The following is a 23,438-nucleotide window of genomic DNA, read 5'->3' as shown; positions in this document are numbered from 1 at the left end:
TGTGCTCCTCCCTAGTGTGAATATAGAGGCTAACAGAGCTTCCAGAAATTTTGTTCCCTTGGCCCCTCTGTGAAACTTTCCACAGAAAAACTGGTATATGCTGAGTATGGGGGTGACAGTCTGTTGTTGTTCATTTTTCATGCCTGTTAGAAGCTAGGTGGGGGCCCAGGCAAAATGAGTTACGTGTATTAGTTACTTGCAGGTTAGATTCCTCCTCCCACCATTGACAGCCGTCTGCGCTGGGTAGGAGCTGCAACCCTGCCACCAGTTAATTATGTTGCTTGTCATTATGTGGGGGGTTTGTCCTTCTCTCTGCTTTTCCCTGTCTCTTAATGTCAGTGTCAACCCTGTCTCCTCTCTTCCCAGGTGTGCCAATGCTGTTTGTTATCCTCTGGGGAACTGTCAAGTACCTTTATGAAGATGAGGGGTTGGTTTAGTTCTGATTTTTCTAGCTATCTCATTTGTGCTGTATGCGTGCACTGGCAGGTCATTGTTTGCTTTCTGTTCAGTGTGGTTTGCTTTGGCAATGTGCTGAAACCTCACATAATTGCTTCTGTTTTGTCTGAAGGTCTTGCATAACATTTCAGAAAGGAGCATATGTTTCTTTCTGATCAGAATTTTCTGCATGTCTGAATGAATCTATCCTTTTGCAGGTCAAGGAAAGGTATGTTTTGTTTTTCTGTAGTTACAGTATCAACAGTAGCAGTCATCATACCCAACCAAGACCACTCTTGATACTGTGCCTTTGGCAGTAGCCTTTACAGTTATGCTTCAGAGGAAAGCAAAAACCTCCCACAGGATTCTGCCTGCGATTTGTAGTGGTTAGCTTATGCCTAGCAGCAGAGATGTGATTGCCTGTTCTTGTTTAAGCTTCCATTATTTAGATCTTCTTAAAATAAAGGCACATTCTCTGTCTGCTTACATTAGTCTTGCTGAAGTCAACTATACCACACACAAGACTGCTGAAAAACACAAAATACTTTTTGTCCACTTTTACCATAGGGGCTGTTCTGAAAAATTGCCTTTATATATGCTTTATGTACCAAATAGCATTATAGTTTGTTGGGTTTTTTTAAAAAAACAAAAGGGAGGAAAGCGGCTTCCTCCTCTTAGTGACAGTGACTGCCTGGAAATATTTGGGTAGCTTTCTTTGTGATGAAATAAATAACTTTATGCTATTTCCTTTTTATTCTAAAGGTACTATTTATTGGGTCTTCCTCTTACTTAGTTTCCAAACAACCCAGCAAGCACTTTTGTAGAGGGTCTTCCCCGCCCCCCGACACAATTCTTGCTGGAGAGACGCTGCAATGTGAAAATTCAGTGTAGTCAGAGCCACCCCCAGACTTTTTTCTGGTGTTCATGAGTATTAAGAACCGGCTTTTTTTTAGTCTTTCATAGTACTGAACCAGTTCAGTCAAAGCTACCTTTTCTGGCTTAAGCAATGCTAGGATTTTCTGACTTTACTTTTCAAGGTTGACTTGGTAATGTTCTGTAGCAAGATTGTGGCCGTACTGATGTCTTGCAAGTTTTGTTGAAATTATCAGAATATGTATAGAGAACATGCGGCCTCTGAACAGGCGATGTTCCATGGGCATATCTTCCCATTGATGTAGAAAATGTATTCAAAGTGCTCATTCTGAGCCTCCTACATTATGCGGTGCTCAGAGCTGATTTATGTTTTCTATTAAGGAAAACTGTCATTCACTGCCTTCAGCGGACCTTAAAAGGGGCAATTTTGCACCTTATTGAATTTTCTAAATCTTGTATAAATATTTGTAAAATACAGCAATAAATAACCACTTGCAGCAGCTTCTCTGAAAGGCAAGATTTCTGTGCCTTGGGCGGGCATTTGCTGGAGCAGCCAGGGATATCTTTCATGCTGTTTGCCATAGTGCTGTCACCATGGATGTGCAGCGGGCTGTAAATGTCATTTGTGACTTAACTACTTCCCTGGCTATGAGGAATAACTGGAAGTAAATGTGGTCAGGGCTGGGAATTTGAGGCAGTCCTGTGAACGCAGCCATTTGAATGAACGACTGAAGCCTGCAAGACTTACTTGCAGACTGGCTCCTTCTTTCCTTACATGTGCAAGTGTAAACTCCTTCAGAAAGCAGTTACTGTTTTAAAAAGTGAGCTATTGAAAAAGACTCCGTCTAGATTACAAATAAAATTAAAGGCAAACTGTGCTTCTTAGTTATTAGACTGTGCCTAAAGAGCTGATACTTACACATCTTTGTTTCTATCCCCAATTAACTATGGGAGCAAGACAGCCAGCCTACAATCTTTTTTAAAAATGGAGCCATTCAGCTGTACCTCTTCAAGGTAAAAATTCAGTGTTTTCATTTTTAGAAAAAGAATACCAGATTGATGAGCAAAGGCAGAAACTTCCCAATAGCATTTGTTTCACTGGACCAGTTCTCCATTCATGGCTCTGAGGCTGTTAGTTGCTAAGCATCTTCTCAGTGGTGCTGAGCAAACTGCAGGGATAGATCCCAAACACAATAGATGTTGGTGTATTTATCAGTGTGGCAATCCCAGAAAGCACAAATGGACAAGAAATGATGTACAGATCTATCAGTTTTATTTTCTGGACACTTTAATAGCTGTGACACTTTAATTGGGCTGTAATGATGTTTTTATTGCACATGTTTGTATAAATTTTAAAGTAGATAAAACTGTTCTGTGCCACAGGAAGCAAATTAATGCACACAGAAATGTAGCAGAGTTAATGTAAAGAATCATTTCTCAGCCTCCGTCATTATCAGGAAATTTTAAAATTGTCTCTGCTTCCACTGCAGCTAGTCAGAAAATTAGAACTTCACTTCCAGCCATGCCTATTATTCTGCCAGTCTTGAGGCGTTGCAATAAAATTAATTTTAAAGGCTCCATGAAGCTGGCTCCCAGTCACGCGTACCAATTAAGAAGTTCTTCTGTTACTCAGATTCCAGCTCAGGTACGCTGACTGCACACCTTATGTACACTTTTTTCTCCAGTATCTAAAATACAATCGAATTGTAGGTTGTGGAGCTGCTGGTTGCAATAATATGTTTGTTATACGCATTAAACTGAAATTGAAAGGAAAAATTAAATCCTGAGCCCTTCTCGGGCTTGCAGGACCTGCAAGGGGATATGGAATTGCCACAGCCAAGCTGCTTCACTTTCCTCTCTAGTATGAGTGCATGTGGGTGTGTTGTTGTAGCATGGATCCCTGCCACGTGCTGCACAGTTTGCTAGTTTCTCTCAAATTGACTGTCCCTTTACAAGATTGGGGAGGATTTACTCTCCACCAGCGTCATCCAAGCTGAAGTTTCATAGGCCTGTTAAGAAACCTTAGGGAAAATTGAGCATATATGTGTTTTGGCGGATGAGATTTGGAGATGACGAGAAACTTGTTTTGTGAAGGAACCTATGTTTTCTGTAGTGCTGTTTCACAGTTTGTTTCACAGCCTGTGTAGCTCAGAAACCTGCTGGCTTTACTGATGACTGTTGCTTTTGAGTAATGCTGAGCAATATGGCAGGAGGCTAACAAAGTTATTTCATAGAAATATTAAGAATGCTGTCACTGCAGCAACAAGTGAAGTGGCATGTGAACACTGCCGCCACACCTGGGCCATTGTGCACACACATGGCCCATCATACAGTCGGAGGTGGCTGGCTGTGGCCAGCGTGGGACCTAAAAGAACTAGATGTACAAACCCCCCAGTCTAAAGTTCACTTTGAACCAGTGATCCCAAACTGTGGCTTTCAGGCATCACTTTTCTTGTGATTGTTCTCCAGTATTGCTCAAGGCCACAGGAATTTAAAAACCTAAAATGAGACTTACGGGGAGAATGAAGAAGTATATTGCCTGCAGCATGTTACTTGGCAGAGGGCTCAGCTGGCCAACAAAAGTTGGGAACTATTGCTCCCGTCTTTGATTTTACTTGCCTATAGCTTTTAAAATTCCCTTTGGGCCTGAAACCTGTACATATACACTGAAGGAACTGGAGTTTGCTGCCTTAATTGCTTTCTCCTGGTTGAAATTAGTAAGTCCTTTTTGAAAATAAGGACAAATAAAATAGATGACTGATCTAAATATTGATACAAGAAAAGTGATGGTAGGTAATGGGATAAAAAACTAACAAACAGTTAAATAATAAGATGACCTGACATTGGAGACTGAAAAGTAATAAAAGATAATGCAGAAAGAGGAGGATAGGAACCACGCGGGAAAGGTCTGACTCAGATTCCTCCCCTTCTCCTTTCAGCCACATGACAAATTTGACCTTGGTTTTAATGGAATAAATCTTCACAATTAACTGATGATAATTCATAGCAAATTGTGGAGGAGAGCTAGCCATTAATGGGCAAGAAAGGCCAACGAGTAGTATCCAGTTAGATTATGATAGCTGCAATAGTACAAAGCATTCAGTGTTTCTAAGAAGCAACTGCATCTGTTTCCATGTCAGCGTGATGTGCTTTCCTGGTATCTAGTCCTCAATATTGTTTTCCATCTGCGTTGCTGTGACAGAATGAAAAGTGGGAGATTTTAGTAATGTACTGAAACTTTTTCTTCTTGTCTCCTTCTTTTTGCCATCTTCCTAGTTGCTGGACCAGAAACTATAACATGAATTACTGGTTGATCATCAGACTGCCCATTCTCATCGCCATTGGGGTGCGTATGGGGCGCATGCAGCGAGCTGGCAGATTTCCATGAGAACAGGACATGATATAGTACAAAGAGCAGATGTGCACATGGCTGTTGTGCATGTCCAAAGGCTAATAACCTTTGAGGGTATTGACATTTTCATTCAGAAATGTGATTTTATGAAACCAAATTGGTTTCTGTCACTGGAATTCCCGACTAGCATTTTGTTTGTTTAATTTGGCCACATGCTGTCAAGTTGTAGTGGCAGCATATGATAACAAAACAGCATGCCACAGGAATCCAGTTAACTCCCCTGTGTGCAGAAAGCTATGGCACGTAGTATAGGGAGGTAGAAGATAATATTCCAGGTACTGGGCTACAGAAGAGCAACAAATTGTGTGGCATTGTGCAGAAATGCCACGTTCTGCAGCCACAATACTGTGTCAGTCTCAGACCTCCAGACAAGGCAAATGGGACAAGCCCACACCTTTACTGTGTCTCACTCCCCAGAGATGTAGGTAAGCTCACCTGCTTTGTTTAGTGAACTGCCTGCATTTTCAAAGGTGACTTGTGCATTCACAGAGGATGTATTTAAAGCACAATTCCTTAGCAAGGAGTTGAGTTCTGTGGCAAATTCTGCAGCTGCAGAGTAGCAGGATTCACAGGGACCTACACATGCATACACAAACCAGCTTTTTTGAACACTTATGCACATGTGTTTCTTGATGATTATATAAATCCTTCTTTCATTTCTCCAGGTAAATTTCCTGATCTTTATCAGAGTTATATGCATCATCATCTCCAAACTACAGGCTAATTTGATGTGCAAAACTGACATAAAATGCAGGTATGTCATATGGTGGTCTGACGCTTTTTGTGCCCATCAGAATGGAAGTAGACAAAGGAGGTACATGAAAGGAGTGGATTGACAAAGGTGGTTAAAAATCACAGGCCTTGAGTAATGCACAGGTGTGGTGTCACACATTGGTATGACTGCTTCGACAGTCAGTCCCCAGAAGAGCCTCCTGGTGAAGCCAGGGCAGGTGTTAGACCTGTGTTATAGATAAACAGAAGGCTTGATCTCTGAGTTTGTCACTTTAGTCTTCCATAATACTGGATGAATATTAATTAAGCAGATATTTTTTAAATACTTGCAGCATATGCAAGTACTGGATGTTAAGGTCCTTGAATGCATCCGGAGGAGGGCAACAAAGCTGGTGAAAGGGCTGGAAGGCATGTCCTAATAGGAACGGCCAAGGACACTGAGTTTGCCTAGTTTGGAGAAAAGGAGGCTGAGAGGCAACCTCATTGCTCTCCACAGCTTCCTGAGGAGGGGAAGTGGAGAGGGAGGTGCTGATCTCTTCTCCCTGGTATCCAGTGATAGGATGCATGGGAATGGTTTAAAGCTGCACCAGGGGAGGTTTAGACTGGACATTAGGAAGCATTTCTTTACCAAGAGGGTGGTCAAACACTGGAACAGGCTTCCTAGAGAGGTGGTCGATGCCCCAAGCCTGTCAGTGTTTCAGAGGCATTTGGACAATGCCCTTAATAACATACTTTAAGTTTTGGTCAGCCCTGAATTGGTCAGGCAGTTGGACTAGATGATTGTTGTAGGTCCCTTCCAACTGAAATACTCTATTCTATCCTATCCTATTCTAATTCAAAAAAAGTAATATGAGTGATAGAAAGAAAAGCTATGAAGGTCAAGATGGGTCATTCTGAGTGTTGGTCCTTGTTCTTCTTGCCAGTTGTTATTGGGACAGACTTTCAATCTTGAATGCATAGGATGTTTCAAGAGAGATGTCAGGGTTATCACAGAAATGTTCAGTTTTTATTTTGCAGGCTTCACCCTGTCCATGTCTGTATTCTTCCTGTTATTTAATCACCTAGATCACCTAATCATGCTAAGATTCATGGTCACATCCTTCACTTCTGCATCTTGCAGAATACTTTTGTATTGCAGTCTGAAGAATAATGTAGAAATAACAACTTAGCTATTGAATTAACCAATGTGGAGCTACATGCTGTGGTAGCTGGACTGCTACTGGTGGTTGACTTAGCTAGTTTGAAGTTGGGTATTTCAATGCTGCAGCCTTCTAAGCTAGACACAGCGTGTATTTTGGTGCATTCTCATCAGAGTATAGAGTTGCCTTGTATGCTACCTACCTTCTTTACATCACATGAAATTTTGGAAATCCTAATGTGTGTTTAGAGCTCAAAGCAGAGAAGAGGACTTGTTTTAATGAGCTGTAGGCTTTGCTTTCATGCCTACTGTTTTTTTGAGTTTAAGCGACCTTTATTTGCCAGGATAAAATTTGTGGTGGTGAAAGGGGGGGATTTTCCTGTTCTGATGGCTTGAAGCCATTTAAAAGTCTGACTGTAAATTTACCCTGTCAAGGGAGAAAGCCCTTGCCCTCATGACTTCTGCAAGCAGCAGGAAGGTTTGATGTAGGTGAGCCATTTCTCAGGGGTGCATGTTCATTCATTTCTTCATGTTGCATGTTCAAAAATCTGCTGTGTAAACAGAAAGGCTTTATCAGAAAAGGATTTACCCAGCAACAGAGCCTTCTTCACTGATGAAGACTGTAGTCTTGGTGGTCTGTCTAGAGGTTGGTGGTTATAGTCAGAAGCTTTGGGGAAGTCTTTTACCCAAAAGAGTTCAGTTCATTGGTATGCTTCTGATGATAACAAGACCAGTAGTCAGAGGTTCCTGTATCAGAATTTTTTTCCTCCCTCTTCTTTTCTGCTCAAAGACACTGGAAAAGATTTTGGGTGGAGGGAAGACAGAACTGCTATGTTGGTATGTGTTATTTTGAACAAGGACCAGTCTAGGTGCCCTAGAAAGTCACTAGCTTAGATATGTTTGTGTATAGAAAGGAGAAAAGTGTTCTGCTCTCAGGCCAATCTTTCCTTCACCTCTCTCCTGTTGCCCATTCATTTGACAGAGAGAGTTCACTCTTCAGAATGGCAGCAAATCCCTTTTCTCTACAGAAGGACTGGAGTTGAGGAGAAACTTCTCCCCTTACTCTGGGAAAGGATTTTCTTTAGGGAGGTCTTAATTACCCAGGAAGCCTTTTCATAGGACTTTGCATGGCTTCCTGTTTAAGGCAGAGGTCTCCAAGTATCCCATCTAGAACAATTAGCATTCGTTAAATAAGCTAGAGGATTGCTGTACACCTACACAACTCCCTTTTTTTACCCAGGCAGTGTCTCCAGAGCCAATTCAGCATCAGCCTCCCGCTTCTGCCTCTATTTCAGGCAGGTGGTGGTGGAGCAGAGCCTCCATCACAAGACTTGCTGGTAAGCTGCTCATTTAAACAAGCCCCCTATCCCCCAATGCAATGGTCTGCCTAGGTCCATTACAGATCTGCATTTCTGCCTACCTGTATATGTAAACTGTTTAATTTCAGTACTTGCTTTGATTCACCATCCCTCAGTCCTTGTCTATCAAGGACATTGGCAGGCCAGTGGATGGGCTGACAGGAGCCTTGCACTTGGTATGTAATAACCCCATGCAGCACTACAGGATGGACACTAACTGGGGAGAAAACAACTTTACAGAAGACCCAGGGATGCTGGAGGACAACAGGTTGAACATGATTCAGCAGCGTGCCCTTGTGACAGCGTAGGCTGACTGCATACCAGGCTGCACTAGCAAGGGCAAGCCAGAAGGTACAGGGAAGTGACCAATCCTCTCCATTCAGCACTTGTGAGACTGCTTCTGGTGTCCAGGTTGAGGCTCCCCAGTACAAGAAGGACATTGTGTCTTGTCCCTCTAGCCCCATGGGACTTGCATCAGTTTTGTACCAAGCTAGTTCAGGGGATAGACCAGGTGACATAGAAGGAGGTGCTGAAAACTGAGTTTATTCAGTCTGGAGAACAGGAGACTAAGCAAAGATTTAATTGCAGTCTTCAGCTACCTAATGGTGGTTATGCAGAAAATGGAGTCTTTTCAGAGGTGCACAGTGAAAGGACAAGTGGCAGAGGTCGCAAGTTACAGCAAGAGAAATTCCAATTGCATGTCAGAGGTGAAAAAAAATTCACCGTGAGAGTGGTCTGATGCTGGAAGAGAGGACCAGAGGGGCTGTGGAGGACCTTGGAGATATTCAAAACTTGGCTGGACACAGCCCTGAGTTAACCTGCTGTGAACTGGAGTTGGACCAGAGACTTCCAGAGGTCCCTTCCAACCTGAATGATTACATGATTTAGAATAGCAGCCAACAGCCCTAGGGCACACAAGATCTACGAAGTACTGACAACCCTGCTAGTTGAGTGATTTTGTATCTACTGAATTGTCTCAAGACAGGTTGTTATGAGACGTTGATAGGTTCTGTGGCCCAGGATAGCCTTTAAACTCCCATGTGAGGCTCAGGCATCTTTCATTATTCTGTTGGGTGGCTAGCACGCATGTCTATCAAAAGAGAGTTAGGAACCATTCTTGTGAATGTTTTCCTGTGGTTGTATCCCTAAGCATTGCTCTGTCACAGGTGAAAAATGTTTTATTTCAGGTTGGTTTGTCTTTTTTCCTTTGCTAGGTGTGTCTTTGAACTTGCCATTTAAATCGTGGAGCCATCACTCACTTTAAGACAGCTTAACTGCTTTTACAAAGTATTCTGCAGTTATGGTTAGTTGCAATGTTTTCAAGATTTAACACACCATGGAGGTGGGAAGGAATAGCAAGTACTCCTCCCTTTGCCAAGATATTTTAAAAAGATTCTAATTATTGATAGATTATTTTTCAGGCCATCAACAAGGTAAGTTTTGGTCATCTTTCCCACTTACAGATGGGGAAAAGGATACACAAGGAGACATCTCAGGTACAAGAAAGCACATGGCCTCCTCCTGAGTTTGGAAGATTTTCCAGGTGAAATACAGCCAGTAGCTGAATACAGAGCTTTGCTCTCAGCAGGAAGTGGTCTGCAGTGGAGTGGCAGGGGCAGTTAAAACCTGTTGAAATCTGCTAAGGTTATTTTGAGGATTTTTTTTTTTTTTCTTTTTCTGCAGCCTCTGGAGGAGGACCCTGCGACACAAAGCGCAGTGACTTGCCAAAGTTGACAGTGTGTCAGAAGCAGAATGCAGAAACCCTGACTCCCAGTGATCATTGGGATCAACAATGATCTACTCAGTGGCATTGTTTTTTTCTTTACTTGTGATCTTAGGCTGGCCAAGTCTACGTTGACTCTGATCCCGCTGCTGGGGACCCATGAGGTCATCTTTGCCTTTATTACTGATGAGCATGCCAGAGGGATGCTGCGCTTTGTGAAGCTTTTTACTGAACTCTCCTTTGCTTCTTTCCAGGTAGCACTCACACTGTGCCCATGTGCATAAGATATTTTTTAACTGCTGTTTGGGGACCTGCTTTCTCTCTCATTCATTGCATGTTCCCTGTTCCTTATATTTTTCAACTTAGCACTGGATATTACAGGATTATGACAGTAGAAGGGGAAAGTATGAGGACTAATTTTTAATAGCTAACTTAGATGTTAGTGTCACATACTCTTATTTTCAATGTCTTAAATTTACCACAATAAACTGGTGTTCATAGCCACATATTAATATCTACTTCCTATGGGACACCTCCAGGCAATAACGAAATTGTGATTTCCTGTAATTGTATAATGGCATTGCTGAAAGCAAATTTTGTGCTTTCTCCAGTGTTTTTGATAGTCCTTGGAAAATCTGTGCTGTGAGAGGTTAGCTGTCTACAGCTGTAACTGCATGTGAGGAGGATGTAGGTTTACTGTGATTTTTTTATTTAGCTGTTGCCTTAGGTAAGGCCATTTCAAGAGTCTCCTTGTCTAAGGGAATCATTATTCTTCTGGTTTCCCTGCTCACCCGCTCATTCCCTGTTTATCAAGCACAGAGCTGTATTTAAGATCACTGTGAATTATTCACTTATGAAGTGTTCATAACCTGAAACCAGGTAAGGAAAAAGAAGAGGAAAGGAATCTTTAGGAAAAAATAACAGGTTGAAGAAAACAGTAACTCCTTTTTCCTAACATCATGTGCTTTGAGACATAGTTTGGTCAAACCTCTCGTCTGCCATCAGAGCTGACAGGGACCACAGATCGTCTCCATCTTTCAGTCTTATATGGGACATGCCAGTGTGGAGCCTCTAGCCCTCTGCAAGTTTGCTTGGCAAAGCAAGGGAACTGCTCTGCTCACTGCTCTTCTGTTTTTTGTTGATTTCAGGGGCTGATGGTTGCAATTCTCTACTGTTTCATCAATAATGAGGTAAGAGAGACACTAGTTGTTTCAGTTTGCCTTGTCAGCATCCACTATAGGAAAAGGAAATTGAAAATGGTCTTGAACTGCTAATTGTCCTTGTTCAGGACTTTTACTTTTTTTACAGACCCTCCTTTGTACAGCTACACAGGATAACTCCTCAGACAAATGTTGCTGGAAGGAATTCAGGCAGTATAATTTAGGGCCACTATTTGTAGACACGAAATCTTGCAAGTTGTCTTGCTCACAATTGTATAGTTTGCACTGCTGGAGCTTTTATTAAGAATTATAGCTGCTCTTCTTAATCTCTCTCATAGCACTTATTTGCTTGTTTTGGTGAATGTGGGAGTAGAGCCCATTTTATTCTGAGAAATCAGCTCAGCTGGCTGGTGAGGTTGGAGAGTCCTCTTGGCTAATGCCCATACAGTTTGGTTTCGTTTGGTTTCCCTGTGGCTCAGCTACTTGAAGACATCATCGCGCTCTCATTCAAACTGAACTTCATGGAGTAGTGAGCTCTCCCACAGGCCCAGAAGAAATGTAGCCAGGGCTTTGAGTTAATTGATTGCAAAAACCATCTTCTATGGCTTCTGCTGAATCCCAGCCCTGTTGGGGGAAAGAGTATTGTTCTGTTTCAGTATTGCAGGAATCTCTCATGTTACCTTCTAAGTGATTATTATTATTCATTCATTCAGCAGCCAGGTTTGCAAGGGAAGCAAACACTACTAATTTGGCAGCACATTATTAAGTTTAATGCACATCAATGTGTTTTACACTCATGCTAAATCTACGTTTAAACATGACACGGTAATTCAAGATCACCTATTGAGAGAGAGGCCTCATCAAGGAATTGGAATCAATGGAAAAATGTTCTACTTGTGTCATTATGGCCAGGCTGGAGTCAACAGAATAGCAGCAGGCATCCTGAATTAAGCCCTGCAGGAGACTGTTCACTTTTGTAGCTTGCGGGTAAGATTTTGTTTAAGTGAATGTGTTAATTGTACTGCTTACGAAAGTCAGAGGTGTGTAGCAGCAGGCTTTGCTCAAGCATGAATTAGAGAATATTAGTTTCAAATCCCTTGTACAGCTTTACAGGTGTACTTTAATCCTGAAATGCAGCACCGTCTGCTGGTGCATCATGTATTTCTTTTGATTCACTTTGGCCTTTGCTCATATATCTCCTGTGCAGCTGCAGCCAGGCCTCTCATGAGTAATACCCAATAATGTCCTCCAAGTGATACAAGGGCAAAGTTACATCATAGCCCAAACTTTATTACAAACCCTGAAACAGGTAGGCTTGTTTCATTTGAGGGAACTTACTGTGAAGTAGCCTACCTACATTTCTAAGAGGTCCTCCAAATCTCTTCTTGCTATAGTTCTCTTGCCTTTGTAATGTAATTTGTAAAATCTAACCACAATGTGCTCAGCTTCACAGAAAGCTGAGAGACAATCTAGGATTAATTATTTTGCTTGTTCCAGCTCTTGTTAAAAGAAAGGAGGAGGATTTTGTCAAGCCCAGTCATCAGCATCCATAAAATAAATCCATGTAAAGAGTTTGATTAGGTCAAGTCCCTTCTATTTCTTTCCTAAACTATATGAGAAATTTTTCCTAAACTAAATGAGAAACTTTTTCTTCTGACAGACTGTATGTGCCCAAAGACTATCCTTGTTTGCAATATGGTCTATATTTTTATTTTTGTCTGTGACTCATTGACTCCTTTTCTTTTTCCTTAACCATACAGAATGAAAGTTTTTTGCAAGTCCTGGTGCCAGATCAAGAGTAGAAATGAAGCTAGAAGTGATATTAATGTCCTTTTCTAGTATCTACTTATGGAAAAACATTAAAATATGTTCATATTTCAGTCATATTTCACCTGAAAGATTCTGGATTTTCTCTGATATTGCTCTGAAGCCAATAGCAGGGTCTCATCAGATTGCCTGTTGTCACCAACGTTCTGTGCAAAATGAGCTGGGCTTAATATGACCAGTTTTTCTGCAGTTAGTGTTGCTTTCCATAAGAAATATTCTAAACCACAGAGATGCTGCCTCTTTCCACCAGAATTAGTTTAAGCTGGTTCAGGTTTCATTCTCTGAGAGGCTTCTCCTTTTTGCCTCCTTCCTATCACAACGGAAGTACACTTCATTCTCTTCTACCTTAAAGAATCTGTCCTGACTCCAGGACTCCTGAATTGTTTTAATTACTGCCCAATCTTCTCTTTTTCTTTTCATTTCTTTTCATTCTCTATACAGACTATCCATTGAACTCCTCCACCAGCTCCATTCCATCCCATTTCAGACCTACTTTCCTTTCACTATGATTTGTTGAGATGTTTTTTTGCCAAAGTTTAACTTTTTTTGTAATCAGATTCCAGATCCATTGCCACACTCTCAACATCCTTGCCCATTAGCTGCATTAAGTTCAATCAGCTGCTCTCTGTGAGAAGTCTTCTCCACCTTTAACCTCTAAGACCATCTTTTCCAAGTTCTCATACCTCTTCCCTTTCTCTTTCAAAATACTCTACACCAAAATTTTCCTTCTTCCCCTTTCTCATGGGAGTTTTGTTCTTGGTTCCCTTTTCTCCGTATAGCTTATTTCTGAGGAATCTTATCCACACATGGAAGTTACTAGGCTAATTATTTTGCTGAAAGATCTGTAGATCTACTTCTGTGCTCAAGAACTTCCTCTTTACAAAATAAACCTTAACCTATTCCCTCGGCCATATATCCACAGCCGTCTAGGCAAAAACTCAGTTCAGCACAGACAGCAGAGCTGCTCTTTACCCTTTTCCTAACCTCTGTAAAGAAAACTAATATTCTGTCATTCAGATCCATTCCTAAGACAGATCCATTCCTATAGTCTTTTGTTCAGATCTTCCCATTCACTTCATCTCAGTCTTGCAGGCTATTTGTATCATAGCTCTAGGATACAGCCTGTCATGTCCAGCCAGATTGAAGACTCATTTCCTCCCTTTGACTGATTCTAAGATACCCATTTCTATTACTCATTAACTTATTCTGTCAGTAAGTACATTCATGCTTTCTTTCAGGATCTGCCTGTAAATGTCAAACCAGCTATTTTCCATGCCCACAAAAGGTACCAAGTACTGGGGTGGTAATACGGTCAATACTCCTGCAGACAGTATGGTCCCTGCATTTCACTGTTTCCTTTTTTGTCTTCATCAGGCTGTCCTCCCTTGTTCTTCTATGCCAAGCTATCCCAGACACACTGTCTTTTTCTGGTGTCTTTGTGCAGCTGTTGACACAACGACCCACAGTTATCATGGTAAAATGCAAGCTTCTGTCTCAGCATCTTTCCTTCTGTCCCATTTGGTTGTGATACAGGAGGGACAGATTCTCTTGTCAGAAACGCAGAGATGCAGCTGGTTCCCACCAGGACAGTATTCAGTACAAGGGCTGCAGCCCAGAGCTGACAAGCACTGCTAGAGGTAACCACCAAGGGAAGACAATTGGTTATATAAGGCTTTGCTCCTTTTTTAGGGCTGCCTCCCAGATTCAGTATTTCACAATGAACAGCAGAGAAGAAAGACATACAGCAGCTGGTTCCCTAAGAAGTTTCCCTCTGAGTATGAAGGTTTCAGCAGCCTGGGTCTGATGACAAACCTGCGCTGGAACTGCCATCAACCTATTTAGTCTCTTGTGGTCAGTACTGGACCCTAAAAGGAAACACAAAGGAACTCTCCAGAGAAGGCTCACTTGAGTGGCCCACCTATAGTGCAATTACTTCCAGGCTGAAGTACACACCATAATGAACTGATTACCGTAGTTGCACTCCTGCCTTTTTCTACAGTAAAAAAGGTTCCATTTTATGTCCTCTGCCTTATGTGTTAAAAGCTAATGGAGGTTCTTACTTCAGTCAAGTGGCAAGAACTTTGCCCATGGAACAGGAAGATCTAAATTCTGTTCTTGTTTAGCAGTTACAAGACCCTGGATAAACTTTGAAATGAGTACAGAGGTTACACAGTGTAACCCAGAACCTGTGACTGGATGAGCATATTTTGTAGCTTTAAAAAAAGCTAGTATCTGGAACGAGATATTGTAACTGCTGTTTAAAGGGGGGGGGGGGGAAGTACAGTCTTTAATGTGCTTAATTGTTCGTTTTTCGATTCTGAATAAATCTTCATTTTTGTATGGAATAAGAAAAAGTAAATATTCAAAGAACAAAAATAATCCAAGACATAATACTGTTTAAATCAAACCAGAAGTTAAAACAGAACTCTTAAGAATACCTGTGGTGACAGTATTGAGCAGGAAGCCAGTCTTTTCAGTCATTTCAGGGCTGATAAGCAAAATCAACTTAATTGTTAGTACTGGTAGGGCATAGAGTACATTTGGTATTGCAGCTGAATACAATTTAGAATAAAATAATGAAGATAAGATTTCCTGGTCCATAAAAGAGCTTTATTTCTACAAGTAAAAGTGAATGCTGTCATTATTTTAAATATGGAATACCCTACAATGGACTAATGAGATAACTGGATAATTTGAAGCAATAATATTGCAGGTTTAAAGCATTGCCAGCTTTTCTCAGTAGTATGGTATCTTTATTTTTCCCTTGCTCTTTTCTAATGGAGTCATTTAAAGTTCTGATTAGTTCTACGTTCATTCCTTTTGTTTCCTTCTTTGCTTCTGTTAGGTTCAGATGGAGTTTCGGAAAAGCTGGGAGCGCTGGAGATTGGAACATTTGTACGTCCAGAGAGACAGCAGTATGAAACCTCTGAAGTGTCCGGCCAACAGCATCAGTAGTGGAGGCACGGTAGGCAGTAGTGTCTACGCTGCCACTTGTCAGGCCACATTCAGCTAAGATTTCTGCAGGTGAATCAGACTGAGAACAATGAACTGTATAATATACCTGAAAACCCTTAAATACCTAAGCACGTGGCTTAAGTACGCCATCTCCAGCAAGAAACTTAAGCATATGCTGCTCATTGCCTGCAGGCTGTTGGACAAAGATTTCTAGGGAAAGCAATCTGCTAATGTAATCAACACATCCGAGGAAAAAATTGATCACATCTAAAGTAAGCTAAAAGAGTTTCTTCCTATTTGCACACAAGGCCTCCAGGTGTCCAAAACTTAAGCATAGCATTGATCCAGTCTGAAACCACAGGGTCAATGTCTTATTACTGTTGAGTGGGCGAGCTGAGTGATTGACTGATTAAATTACAAGGATACAGAATATGATTATTGCCAAAAAATACATTTAGTCTTTTATGGGGATAGAGTAAGGTGCTATCACCAGTTTTAGAAAAAAAGCACTTAGTGGGACACAACTTGTATTTTAGGGAAGAATCAGTTTTGTAGTAAGAGTTTCCCAAAGCTAAAGTTGAAAATACGCTTACCTGTTTTCTGGGTAGGTGAAGAACAGCATCCTGAAGATCTATCAGTACAGCAGGTAGCATGGTGTACATTTCTGAATGCTCTTTTTAAGCTTCACTTGAAAAAAAAAATAAACCAAAACCAGTATCTGGTAGGCCTCTTCAGCTACTGATAGGTGCGTGTTATTCTCTATTGACACGGATGGAATTATCCCCTGAATGCGCAGCCCTTCCACTCTTATATGGTACTCTGCCTCTCCAGTTGGCACACAGGTGTTAACAAGAACAGGATAATGAGCTGTGCTTCAAGAGGACATTTTCTTTCTAAGCTATACTCTGCTTCTTGTGGGTGCAAACACACAGAAGTCAGCTTGTGGCCACAGCTGATCTTAGCAGACTTCACCTACTTGGAAAAGAATGAGTAGTTCACAGTGGTGTGGGCTCACTTTTGTTTCTCCTCCAGCCTTGTTCATTTTCTCCAGGCAGGAGATACCCGCAAGGTGCTGCACTCCCGCGGGCGGGAAGGCGGCTTTTGGGCAGGCTGCGGGTTCAGCACGGAGGACAGCTCCCGGCTCCCGCCCCCGCCCCGCCCGGGGTGGGCTGCCCTCCTCCTCTTCCTCCTCCTCCTCCTCCACAGCCTACCTGCCTGCCATCAGCAGGATTCAAAAAAGCCCCCCCCAAACCACTATCCTAAACTCAGCGGGCTTTTGCCTGTTTGTTTAAAACTGCGAGGGCTCTTGCAGTGAATGCATCTACACTGCTAATTATGTTACCCTCCCTGATGTTTACAGGAGTTGCTGGGGAAAAACAGAGGTACCTTTACAAGCAGGACGTGATCCATTGCATCGCTTAATAACAAGCTTTACAAATCTTTACTCTGCTGTTATTCGGGCTCCCTTTACAGCAAAGAGGCAAGGTGCCAAAGACTAGCTCTGACAATATCCCTGTCCATAGAGTTCTTGTAATAAGTAACTTCCATGGCGTAAGAGATAGACTACTCAGCAGAGATAAAAAACTCGATTTTCAAGTCTCTCTTTGCACTTGCATTCACAGCCCCCGTCGCCAAGAAAGTGGACTGGGTATTCTGGGATGTAATTCAGCATCTTTCCTGCCTGAAGCTAGATTGCTTTGCATGGGATTATTTAATCATTGTATTAGAATCCAGATTGCCAACAGGGTTGGATTAGTTTTGCAATCATCAGGTTAGAATTGAATTACAGAGGATGGGTTGCCTTCTGATATAATGCTTGTAATTGAGCTCCAGGGGGGGAAGTCAGACATGTTTGTAGAAATCCACCACAGTTCTCAGGCTGGCTTATGTACGTTTAGCATGCTGGCTTCTACACGGGCCGCTTCCAGGCCTTCCCTTCCTAACATCGGTTGCAGAGCTGACCTTGGAATGAAGCACCTCAGGTTCTTCTGTAAATTTAATAACTAGCTTCTATGTTGTGTGACATCAATACATTACCTGACTACTACACGCGTACGTTAACTGCTGTCCTGCCATTTAATTAATTAGCTTCCTGTACGTAGAGAGTATGCTTAATGTTTCTATTTAACATCTACCCCTAAGTGCTTTGAATAGGAAAAGACTGATAAAGTTAGTCACTAGTAGGTGAAAAGGCAGCATGATGACAGATGAAATTTACAGCTGTATGATAACGCACACTGGAGGGAATAATTTCACTCACGAATATTCAAGAGTGGGTGCTAGATTTCCAGGGTCCTGTTTAGTTGTGTACAAACCTGGAAAAAAAAAGTTTCTGCTACTTGCGCAGCTGTTAGCAAGATGATAGTTTTGCTGTGACAATAGGAAGTTACAGAAGTGTTTTAACTCACTATTATGCTGGAAAAAGCATATGTAACAAATGGAAGAGGACAGACATAGGGAGTATTTACATGTGTGGTAACAAACCTGTACTTAGTTGCTGTCACAAGATTCATTCAACAGTTTGAAATGCTTTTGAGTTACTAGGCTCTTTTTGCCCCTCCTAGTCCCTTAAGAACTGAGGGCTTTGGGCCCACAAGAAGAGCTCCAGCACCAGATGTCAAACTTAGCTTTGTAACTTCTGCCTTGTTAGAATCCAAGAGAAAAATCAGACGACAAAGTGAGATCTTGGCCAAGCAGAGGGTTGTGGTGGAATTTTTTTTTTCCCCTCTCTGATTAAGCTCTCACTTCAAACCTTTTTAAATCCCTCTAAGTACTGAGGGAACAACTCAGTGAAAGTAATTGCTACCAAAGCAGAATTACAGTAATAGTATATTTTGAAAAATACTTTCAACAAGAACTAAACACCAATTTCTCCATCATACTTTATCTACTTCGGTAAAACTTTTTACAAGCCTTTGTTGTTATTCATGCCATCTCTATTTCAGAATTTATAATGTGCATTTATTTGAGTAGCATGAAATAAGCAAAGTAACACAAAGCACTGGAACAGATGAACTGTATGAATTCTTATTTCTTGCGCCTTTCAGCTTCATGCTCACTTATTGTGATAACTTGTTTCATGAAGCATTAAATAGAAGAGTCTATAAATCCACCTGGACATAATATAACTAGAGTTTATAGCAAATGAAAACTTTATTTCCAGCATTGCTGCTATAAAGTTTTATAATTTCATGGATGTTACCTTGTATTATTTATTTGCATGTATTTCCTTGTTTTAAAAAACACCCACAGAATCTAACTCTGTAAGATGTCAGATTATCAACTCCCCGTAAACATTACACTTATGCTTATTTTTATCCTTGTGAATAAAGTTTCAACTCAAAATTCTGTTACTTACTGGTATATTTACTTAAATATCACCTGACTACTTTTTACTCTTTAATTAGTAGAACACTTTCTAAGAATGGAAGGACTCACTGTTCATGGTTCTCCCAAAGAAACAAAGCTTTATATTTGCAACTCTGTCCACTACAAAAAGGCCTTTGAACCTGCAGAGGCTATGTTAAACAAAACCAAAATGCAGCATGTTATTTATATAGAGTCAAAAGGAATCAGTAAGAATAGTGAGAACTCTGAGGGGTTTTTACCAGAGGATGGTGGAATATGTGCAAATCCAAAAATTCTGTGCTTGACTGTCAATAGCAGCATTTGGAATTCATACAAGAGACCAATACTGGAAGCTAGAGCGCTGTGGAGAGCTACCGAGAGATGCTTAGCACTGTTAAACATATTACTTGTGCTTTAATCTACTATTCTCTTTCCAGTTCAATTAAATTCAATAAAGGACACTTGCTTTTGTTTCCCCAGCCAATGATGGAACATGGGGTAAGTCAAGCCTGAACACTGTGTGTAACTTCAATTAGAAAAGGCATAATGAAACAGGATTTGAAAGGCCAATTTGTGACTTTTCTTCTCAACTCAGTCCTCACAGGCATAAGCTTTACCAGCTGTTCTTCACTATGATTTATTAATGATTTGTTTTAATGCAATGATCTGTATATTAAAAATACCAGTGGATCATACAAGAAGTACACCTGACGGTCTGTGGGATGATGGTAGGAAGCATCATTAGCTGTGCTGTAGTAAAAGGACTGTATCCAACGACAGGGGAAATCCCCCTCTGTCTGAGGGCCTCTTGCATTTTCGTATCTGCTGCACACTCACCCTGATTTTTTTCAAAATGATGGTTAAAGAAAAACATGTATTACCTGCCAGGAATAATAATGCCTTTTTTGCTTACATTACAAATGATGAAAGCTGTAATATGAAGCAAACAGGGAACTTGCATTAAAATCAGATGTGTTAGATGAAAGACATGAGCATGAACAGAAGCAGCTGCCTATTTTAGGTATACTGATAGCGCCTCATGTCTTTTCTTCAGAAAGAGGATTCTAGCCAGTGGTGGGAAGAAAACCAGTTGGCCTTTCCACTAAAGGTGTCATCAAACCCCGGCCTTCCTGTTACCAGTGGCAAAGGTCAGCAGGAGCTGAAATTCACCAGCTGACACATTGACACCTACAGCTGTGAAAAGGCCATGCCTCTCGGTGCTGCTGCAACAGCAGCACAACCAGCTGCCCGGTCCCCCCAAGAAACGAGACCAGAGCACACGCTTTGCTACGGCTTTATTCGGGACCGGACCGCGCCTGGGGAAACCGGGCCAGGAGTAAGGCGCAAGCGGCGTTTTGCATAGAAATGAGCCCGTTTTCCTCCTCCCCCAGCCCTTCCTCGGGTCCGTGGTAGGAGGGGCGGAGGTAGCGGGGGCCGCCCCAGCGGCTCCCCCCGCCGCCGGGCCGGTCGCTACCTCCCGGCGGCGGGCCGGTAATGCAGCTCCCGCTCCAGCTGCTCGGCCGTCAGCGTCCCGGCGATAGCGGCGCAGCCGGGATTGAAGACGGAGTAGGCGCTCAGCTCGCCCCGCCGCCGCTCGGCGGGGCCGCGGGTGCCGGCGTACATCCAGTAGAGCAGGGAGAGGACGAAGTAGGGCAGCCCCAGCTCCAGCTCCGCGAACAGCGCCAGCAGCACGGCCCACAGCAGCACCTTCAGCAGCAGCGGGCGCGCCCACACCGGAGCCGCCGCCCCGCCGGGACGGGCCTGTGGAGGCGGCAGCGAGACGTGGCGTCAGGCACCGACCCGCCGCCACACGCCCCCGACCCGAACCGCTCCGCCCACCTCGGCGCTCACCTGAGCGCCGCCGCCCGGGCCCGCCGCGGCGGCCCGCTGTCCCGCGGCGGCCTCTGGAGCCGCGGCCTTTCCCGGCGGCTCCGCGGGGCGCGGCTCGGCGGCGGCGCTGCCGCGGGCGGCGCGGAACTGGGCCAGCCGCCGCTCCACGGCGGCCGACATGGCCGCCCCGCGCCTGCGCAAGGGCGGTGCGGCGGCCGCGCCACGCCTGCGACGATTCTGAAAGGGGGCGGGGCCGAGGAGCTCGCGGCCGCCGGGGCAGCGGTTGCCGGGCAGCGCGCGCGCCGCCCAGCGGGAGGGTCCGAGCCGGTGGCGGGGCCGGGGTGAAAACCGGAGCGAGGAGGTTGCCGGGCCTCCTAACCCCAAAACTGAGGAGGCTCGCAGAGGCTTAGGCCCCCCCATAGGGAGCCGCAACCAACCAGCTACCCCTCGCCTTTCCCTGTCTGAATGGGTAGCAGAGCCAGCCGTTCGGCTCTGGAGAAAAGCTGTAAATCACCAAAGGCCTTCCCCTTTTCGTTTTGGTTTGTTTTTTTTTTTCCATATTTAAACCTTAATGACTAATGTTGGCAGCAAAAAGAAAAGGAGTGGGAGAGAATAAAGCATGGGGTGACCAAAGCCTGGAGAGGGTGAATGAGATGTTAGCAGCCGGGGTGACTAGCAACATCTGTGTTAGGCGTTTGAGCGGCCATTTTAGAAAAGCGCTGAGCGGCTTGGGAAGGGGTGGCATGGAGGAGGAGGGCACCCGTGCTGGGCATGGCCAGCAGGCCCCGCTCTCAGTGGGGCAAGAGGAGCCGGGGCTCTCCCTGCGCCACCCACTCCTGCCCACGGAGAAGCGCGGGGTGGGCTCCCTCCGGCACAGGCCCGCAGGCCTCACCGGTGTCCCTCCACACGGGTGCCTGCTAAAACTGGGTTGGGCTGTCCTACCCTCTCTTTAAACAAAAAATTAAAATCGGGAAAACCAGCTCTGTCACATCATCTTTCAGCTATCGGTACAGCTGAGAAATAGAAATTTATTTACAGGAGCCGGCTCTTAGCCTCAGGAGTAAAATATTTATCACTCTCCAGCAGTAACAGTTAGCAATGAGACATCATTTCATCCTGCAGTGCTGTTTCCAGTTACTTATAGCTTTCTCAGAAGTGACCTTTAGGGCTGAATATCTCATGCATGTGTCAGCTCAGAAGTGAATATGAGAAGTCTAATAAAAATCAATTTGGGTGTTCTTAAGTTATCTTAATGTGGAAAAAATTGTGTTTTTTCCAGCTAAATAATTTTTCAAATGCCTATTTTATGCTTGGTTACAAAATAACTTTCTTTTAACCTTCCGACTTTACAAAAAGTGCCACAGTGAATGACATTTTTCTCTTTATTTGTGGAAATTTGATTTTGAAATAACAGTCCAAAATGTTTTAAGATAGCCTGCACAGGGCATTATTTTATTTTGATTTTTTTTTTCTTCCTCTTGTACTACTGTTCATGAAAACAGCTCCTCCAAGAAGTGCTGGGTAATTCCACATGTTATATTCTGTATGCATCATTAGCCAAATGGTTATACCTGAGCTTAATACCACCTTTGCAAGCCGCACCCAGTGATTCACATGCTATCAGATTTTATTCAAAATTTACTGGTTTTAGTATGTATTTGCTATTGTGCATCCAAATAGCTATTTTATGGCTGTGCCGGGCTACCTATATTGCCATGTATTGTTAGGAAACACAGAAAAAAGTGCCATGAATCATGCCTGTGAAGCCTAAGTGCACTACAGTAACCTCATCTGTAAATGAGTGTTACACTGCAGACAAATACCTAAACAAATTTGTATCCATAAAGTCTTAAATGACTTCAATATATCTTGTTTTTAAGCAAACAGCTTCATTGAATACACACTTAGTTTTACAGGCCATCTGGACAATTTGTTTCCTATTCCAGTGCTTAGAAAGGTCCTGGGCAGTTCACCAAGCCCAGTCTTTGGATCCTCAGCCAGTGGTTGGGAGGGCAGGGAGGGCATGGAGAGGTTGAAGAACACTTCTCTGGGACTCTTGAGTCGCTTCAGGACCTTCTCACTATATATGAGAAAAACAAATCAAATACAGTCTTTTCATAGGTGTGAGACTGAGCCAAGTCTTGCTCCCCTTTGCTGCAGCTAAGTAAATGATTAATCAAAAATGTTGGGTGCTATTGATAGATCTCTAATGCTTCATTCTTGATAACTGAAATTGTGGAACTGCCCATCAACTTTTAGGAGGCAGCATTAAGATCACTTTAAAAACTTGTGATTTTTTTAACTTGGTTTCATGCTAAATCATAATTGTCATGTCTGTAATACAAAGAAGCCCACATGCATATTTCTCTCTGCCAAGAAGAAAACCTGGTTTTCTTTATATATTTCCACTTCAGCAATTTTGAAACCTTTTCCTTTATCCCAGCTATCAATTTTTCATTATATTTTAATATTTATGATACAAAAGAATCTTTGCATTCTGCTCTTAGCCAATTATCACTGGCTTAAGGGACTACTTTTTCAGTACTTGGGAACTTCCAAACCATTAGGAACCTTGGCTATGGCACTCCATCAGCAAGAGAACTGAAGGAGATGAAGTGGCTGCTGAAAGAACTGACAAAACAAGAAA

The 23,438-nt window shown here is 42.8% G+C and overlaps 2 protein-coding genes across 2 annotated transcripts in view; one reads left to right on the top strand and one right to left on the bottom strand.

Moving 5' to 3' along the window:
- The window catches only part of GLP1R (glucagon like peptide 1 receptor), a 90,734-nt gene extending 74,017 nt beyond the window's left edge, over positions 1-16,717 (top strand). The window contains exons 8-13 of the mRNA XM_050894358.1: positions 367-427; positions 4,585-4,654; positions 5,386-5,474; positions 9,787-9,925; positions 10,820-10,861; positions 15,504-16,717. Coding sequence (XP_050750315.1) covers positions 367-427; positions 4,585-4,654; positions 5,386-5,474; positions 9,787-9,925; positions 10,820-10,861; positions 15,504-15,671 — 569 coding nt within the window. The 3' untranslated portion in view covers positions 15,672-16,717. The remainder of the gene's footprint in view (positions 1-366; positions 428-4,584; positions 4,655-5,385; positions 5,475-9,786; positions 9,926-10,819; positions 10,862-15,503) is intronic.
- Positions 16,718-20,426: 3,709 nt separating this feature from the next.
- Positions 20,427-20,971, bottom strand: SAYSD1 (SAYSVFN motif domain containing 1). Its single transcript, XM_050894803.1, has 2 exons — positions 20,813-20,971; positions 20,427-20,722 (listed from the first exon to the last, which is right to left on the bottom strand). The coding sequence occupies exons 1-2, from the start codon at positions 20,969-20,971 to the stop codon at positions 20,432-20,434; spliced, it is 450 nt and encodes a 149-aa protein (XP_050750760.1). The 3' UTR covers positions 20,427-20,431.
- Between the last annotated feature and the right edge of the window lie 2,467 nt (positions 20,972-23,438).

This window comes from Gymnogyps californianus, chromosome 3 (genome assembly GCF_018139145.2).
Source record: "Gymnogyps californianus isolate 813 chromosome 3, ASM1813914v2, whole genome shotgun sequence".
NCBI lineage: Eukaryota > Metazoa > Chordata > Aves > Accipitriformes > Cathartidae > Gymnogyps > Gymnogyps californianus.
This window is presented reverse-complemented; position numbering and strand designations above follow the sequence as displayed.